Source organism: Caretta caretta, chromosome 12 (assembly GCF_965140235.1).
Source record: "Caretta caretta isolate rCarCar2 chromosome 12, rCarCar1.hap1, whole genome shotgun sequence".
Classification (NCBI taxonomy): Eukaryota; Metazoa; Chordata; order Testudines; family Cheloniidae; genus Caretta; species Caretta caretta.
The window spans coordinates 41023146-41029357 of NC_134217.1; the positions used below are offsets into that span (position 1 = coordinate 41023146).

Sequence of the window (6212 nt, forward strand, 5' to 3'; positions counted from 1 at the left end):
AGCAGAGCACCCGTGTGGTACCCACCGGGTGTCTGCAGCGAGAGGCCCCGGAGGACAGCGCCCGCGTGGTACCCGCCGGGTGTCTGCAGCGAGAGGCCCCGGAGCAGAGCGCCCGCATGGTACCCGCCGGGTGTCTGCAGCGAGAAGCCCCGGAGGACAGCGCCCGCGTGGTACCCGCCGGGTGTCTGCAGCGAGAGGCCCCGGGGGACAGCGCCCGCGTGGTACCCGCCGGGTGTCTGCAGCGAGAGGCCCCGGAGGACAGCGCCCGCGTGGTACCCGCCGGGTGTCTGCAGCGAGAGGTCCCGGGGGACAGCGCCCGCGTGGTACCCGCCGGGTGTCTGCAGCGAGAGGTCCCGGGGGACAGCGCCCGCGTGGTACCCGCCGGGTGTCTGCAGCAAGAGGCCCCGGGGGACAGCGCCCGCGTGGTACCCGCCGGGTGTCTGCAGCGAGAGGTCCCGGAGGACAGCGCCCGCGTGGTACCCGCCGGGTGTCTGCAGCGAGAGGCCCCGGAGCAGAGCGCCCGCATGGTACCCGCCGGGTGTCTGCAGCGAGAAGCCCCGGAGGACAGCGCCCGCGTGGTACCCGCCGGGTGTCTGCAGCGAGAGGCCCCGGGGGACAGCGCCCGCGTGGTACCCGCCGGGTGTCTGCAGCGAGAGGCCCCGGAGGACAGCGCCCGCGTGGTACCCGCCGGGTGTCTGCAGCGAGAGGTCCCGGGGGACAGCGCCCGCGTGGTACCCGCCGGGTGTCTGCAGCGAGAGGTCCCGGGGGACAGCGCCCGCGTGGTACCCGCCGGGTGTCTGCAGCAAGAGGCCCCGGGGGACAGCGCCCGCGTGGTACCCGCCGGGTGTCTGCAGCGAGAGGTCCCGGAGGACAGCGCCCGCGTGGTACCCGCCGGGTGTCTGCAGCGAGAGGCCCCAGAGGACAGCGCCCGCGTGGTACCCGCCGGGTGTCTGCAGCAAGAGGTCCCGGAGCAGAGCGCCCGCGTGGTACCCACCAGGTGTCTGCAGCGAGAGGCCCCGGGGGAGAGCGCCCGCGTGGTACCCGCCGGGTGTCTGCAGCGAGAGGCCCCGGAGGACAGCGCCCGCGTGGTACCCGCCGGGTGTCTGCAGCGAGAGGCCCCGGAGGACAGCGCCCGCGTGGTACCCGCCGGGTGTCTGCAGCGAGAGGCCCCGGAGGACAGCGCCCGCGTGGTACCCGCCGGGTGTCTGCAGCGAGCGGCCCCGGGGGAGAGCGCCCGCATGGTACCCGCCGGGTGTCTGCAGCGAGAGGCCCCGGAGGACAGCGCCCGCGTGGTACCCGCTGGGTGTCTGCAGCGAGAGGCCCTGGAGCAGAGCGCCCGCGTGGTACCCACCAGCAGCCATTGGACATGAACAGTGGCACAGCCAGAAGGCCATTTCCAGCTGTTATACCCACCACCTGCCCATGGTGGAAATCCCCTTGGCAAGTGCCAGCACTTTGTCGTCAGCCCCCTTGCTGGGGTCCGCACCTGTGGGGCTGGGGCCCAGGCCCTGCACCACCAGGCTTGATGAAGGGGGTACAATTATGCAGGCTCTCAGGGATGTTTCATAACCCCTCCTGTAGCTGCCCTTCAGCACGCTTCTTGCATGCAATGCTGTCATGTGGCTGATCACCCTCCTTTGAAGGAGGAGCTGAGCAAACTGCCTTTAAAGTCGGGAAGAGAAAGGGTTCTTTCTTTGTCCTGCACTCCAGCTAATCGATTACATCGGGCTAGGGATAAATACAGCGGCTGGGCTAGGAAGTGGAGTTGGGGAGAGTTTGGAAGTGGGAAAGGGCTGAGGCACCAAAGGAGCTCTCCCCCTGTTCCAGTCGGGGACGCAGAGAGCAAGGGATCTGCACCCCGAACACAAAGGCGCACAGAACGCAAGCACACTTCTCCAGCTCCTCACGTGGCTGTGTCCAGAGCCCCGGACGCCCCTGGGATCCAGTACATGAACGTGGACGAGCATTTCACCCTCCTAGTCCTGCAGGTGCTTCTCTGGCTTCTTCCTTTTCTGAAGACAGCAAGTGTCGGTGACGAGGAGCTGGTCTCAGAGGCAGGTTGAAATTCCTCAGCCCAGGGCATCTCCCTCCAGCCTTGGGGGTGCCCCATGGACCTGCCCTGTGTGTGTTCCCTCTGCTGAAGTCCCACCACTGTCTGCTCTGAGTATCTTCTGCCCTCCGATGCACAGAGACTGTAAACACCACTTTCCAGGTTGCTGCACTGGGGAGAGTTGTTCTCCCAAGACTTGTTCCTTGAACGCTCCAAGGGAGCAGAAACACTTGGCTTTGGTCTTGCCAGAGCCACGACGCCTGCTCCTGCCCGTGTTTGCCAGCAGCAAAACCTTCCTGAGGGCCCCCCCGAAGCTGTCGCTATGTCAACGCTGGCTTCTCTGCAGATGCTGATCGACTCCCTGAACTCCACTGCCCCCAGCAACAGGACCAACAAGACGGCCAACAGGAGCAGCGCCTGGTGCCAGGGTGTCTTCATCCCCAACGAGCTCTTCCTGACGCTGGGCCTCGTCAGCCTGGTGGAGAACGTGCTGGTGGTCGTGGCCATCATTAAGAACAGGAACCTGCACTCACCCATGCACTACTTCATCTGCTGCCTGGCCGTGTCCGACATCCTGGTGAGCGTCAGCAACCTGGTGGAGACCTTGTTCATGCTGCTGATGGAACACGGAATGCTGCTCCTCCAGACCAGCATCATCCGCCAGGTGGACAACGTCATCGACATGATGATCTGCAGCTCCGTGGTGTCGTCCCTCTCCTTCTTGGGGGCCATCGCCGTGGACCGGTACATCACCATCTTCTACGCCCTCCGCTACCACAGCATCATGACCATGCAGCGGGCAGTGGTTATCATTGTGGGCATCTGGGTTGCCAGCACCATCTCCAGCAGCCTCTTCATCGCCTACTACAAGAACAGCGCCGTCATCCTCTGCCTCATCGGCTTCTTCCTCTCCATGCTCATCCTCGTGGTGGGGCTCTACATCCACATGTTCTCCTTGGCTCACCACCATGCCAGGAACATCTCCAGCCTGCAGAAGAAACGCACCATCCACCAGATGACCAGCATGAAGGGGGCGGTCACCCTCACCATCCTGCTGGGGGTCTTCTTCATGTGCTGGAGCCCCTTCTTCCTGCACCTGACGCTGATCGTCACGTGCCCCAAGAACCCCTTCTGCACCTGCTTCTTCAACTACTTCAACCTCTTCCTCATCCTCATCATCTGTAACTCTGTGATAGACCCGCTCATTTATGCTTTCCGGAGCCAGGAGCTCAGGAAAACCCTGAAGGAAGTGGTGCTGTGTTCCTGGTAACTCAGGCACGGCCGCGGGGCTGAGGAGGCCTGTTGGAGCCGGGGTTCCTGCTCTCAGAGGTAACAGCATGGCCAACTTGCAGCCTGCAGCACAGTGCCCCCTAGTGTGCATGGGAGGCAGAGAAGCCGTTTGCAAGGGGCACGGGTCAGTTCCCATCAGCGGAAAACCGCTGTGGGGTTTCGTTGTGGGTGTTTTGTTTAGGGGGTTGGAGACAGTTTAGCTGCTGAACGGCACCCAGCGCCTTCCTGAGGGGATGCCACTGCTTGTGTCAGCCCATCCCCTCCAGCCTCCCTCCCACCCTGGGGCAGGTGCAGAACGGGGCAGGGCCTTGGGCACAGCAGCTGCTGTTTCTGGCCAGCTTCCTGGTGAGGTCCCAGGGCACGGAATCTACGGTTCTCCCACCACTGCAGCAGCGCGAGTGACTCCCAGCTGCTCCAGGGTTGCTGCTCTGTTCTGTCCCCACGTAACCCCTGTTCCTGTAACTCCCTCTGCTGCTTCCTGCCCGCGCAGAAGGGCTGGTAACTCTAGGCCAGGGTCTCCATCTCGCACAGCCCTCAAATCCCGTTGGCTGCGAACTAGGGAGGCAATGAGTCTGCCCTTCTGCACAGCTCGCTCCTGCTGGCTGCCGCCCACTCCCCCAGTCGCTGGGCAAGGAGTGTGGAGGAGCCAGCAGGAGGGTTGGCAGGGCGGGGAGCATTCCCATTGTCACTGCTCCGACACTATGGCATGCAGGGCTGGAAGGGACCTGGAGAGACCATCCCTGACAGGTGTGTGTCCAGCCTGGTCTTAAAAACCTCCAGCTTCCACAACCTCCCTAGGCAATTTGTTCCAGTGCTTAGCCACTCTGACAGGTAAGATGGTTTTCCTGATGTCCAACCTGAATCTCCCTTGCTGCAATTTAATCCCATTGCTTCTTGTTCTGTCCTCAGTGGTTCAGGAGAACAATTTATCACCCTCCTCTTTATAACGCCCTTTTATATACTTGAAGATTGTTAACTCCCCCCCTCCAGTCTCTCCTTCTCCAGACTAAACAAATCCAGGTTTCTTTTCAATCTTCCCTTGTAGGTCATCAGCCTTTCTAGCCTATAGTCGTTGTTGTTTTCCTCTGGACTTTCTCCAATTTGTCCACAACTTTCCAGCAATGTGGCACCCAGAGCTGGACACAATGCTCCAGCTGCAGGCTAATCAGCATGGAGTAGAGCGGAAGAATTACATCTGGTGTCTTGCTTACAACGCTCCTGCTAATACAGCCCAGAATGATGTTCACTTGTTTTGCAACAGGATCATATTGCTGACTCATATTTAGTTTGTGATCCACTATAACCCCCAGATATTTTTCTGTGGTCCTTCCTAGGTAGGCATTTCCCATCTGTATTTGCACAATTGATTGTTCCTTCCTAAGTGGAGTACTTTGCATTTGTACTTATTGAATTTCATCCTATTTACTTCAGACCATTTCTCTAGTTTGTCCAGATCAGTTTGAATTCTAATCCTGTCCTCCAAAGCACTTGCAACCCCTCTCTCCTTGGTATCATCTGCAAATTTTACCAGTATCCTCTCTATGCCATTAGCCAAATAATGTATGAAGATATTGAATAGAACCGGACCCGAGACAGATCGGTGCGGGTTCCAGCTTGATTGTGAACCATTGGTAACTACTCTAGAGTACGCTTGTCCAACCGGTTGTGCACCCCCTTATAATAGGCTGTATTTCTCTAGATTGTTCATGAGACGGTCATGGAGCCAGTAACAAAGGCCTCACTGAAGTCAAGATATCACATCTTACTTCTCCCCCACCCCAGAGGCTTGTTAAAAGAAGGATGTCAGGTTGGTTTGACATGATTTGTTCTTGACAAATCCACGCTGGCTCTTACTTATCCCCTTATTTCTCTTCCAGGTGTTTACAAACGGATTGTTTGATTATTTGCTCCATTATGTTTCCAGGCACCAAAGTTAAGCTCCCTGGTCTGTAACCCCCTGGGTTGTCTTTGTTCCCCTTTGTATAGCTAGGGGTTGTATTTGCCCTTTCCCATCCTCTGGGCTCTCTCTCATCCTCCAGGAGTTCCCAAGGCACGTGGGAGCCTGTCGGTCTGTCTGGCACTGCCTGACAATGGCGGGGGGCAGTGGACTGGAATGCGTTACCTAGGGAGGTGGTAGAATCTCCTTCCTTAGAGGTTTTTAAGGTCAGGCTTGACAAAGCCCTGGCTGGGATGATTTAACTAGGAATTGGTCCTGCTTCGAGCAGGGGGTGGGACTAGATGACCTTCAGGGGTCCCTTCCAACCCTGATATTCTATGATTCTATGACTATGGTGCCAGCTCTTAACATCGAGGCTTAGCCCCCAGGTTGCAGGAGAGACAATCCTCCTGCTTCGCCCGGGGCCTGCTGGGGGCAGAGGCAGGCTGCTGTGCCCAGCGCCAGGAGCTGTCACCCCCTTGCTCCCCTACCGCTCAGTGCTGAAGCGTGATGGGAATGGTCCCCTCCCCAGTCAGCCAGGTCTCCTGATGCCTGAGCAAACCTCGGGCTTCAGAGCTGGCCCCAGCACCGGGGAGGCAAGGGGCTGCCCCCCTTGGCACTGGCCTCGCCCTGGCCCTGGCACTGTCGTCCCCCCCCAGTGAGGGAGGCAGGGGCACAGGGTAACTGAGGCACATCGCGGGGCAGTGATTCGCCAGAGGCTACACCGTGGGTCAGCACCAGAGCTGAGACAAGATCCTGGGAGTCCTGGCTCCCATGCCAGGGCCCATTCAGGACCAACCATGGAGCTAGCCCCAGGCAGGACATGCCATGCTGTCCTGGCAGGTGCCCTTCTCCCCCATGTGGGAAGGACCAGGAAGCAAGTGAGGACACCTGTGCCCCCCAAGTGCCCTGCTGTGCCATCCCAACTGCCAGGGG

The 6212-nt window shown here is 59.7% G+C and overlaps 1 protein-coding gene across 1 annotated transcript; it reads left to right on the plus strand.

Annotated features, from left to right (window-relative positions):
- The first annotated feature begins 2366 nt into the window (after positions 1-2366).
- On the plus strand, positions 2367-4721 carry MC1R (melanocortin 1 receptor). The gene is made up of 2 exons (XM_048817127.2): positions 2367-3379; positions 4386-4721. Exon 1 carries the CDS (start codon positions 2373-2375, stop codon positions 3318-3320), a length of 948 nt encoding a protein of 315 aa, XP_048673084.1. The 5' UTR covers positions 2367-2372; the 3' UTR covers positions 3321-3379; positions 4386-4721.
- The last annotated feature ends 1491 nt before the right edge of the window (positions 4722-6212 follow it).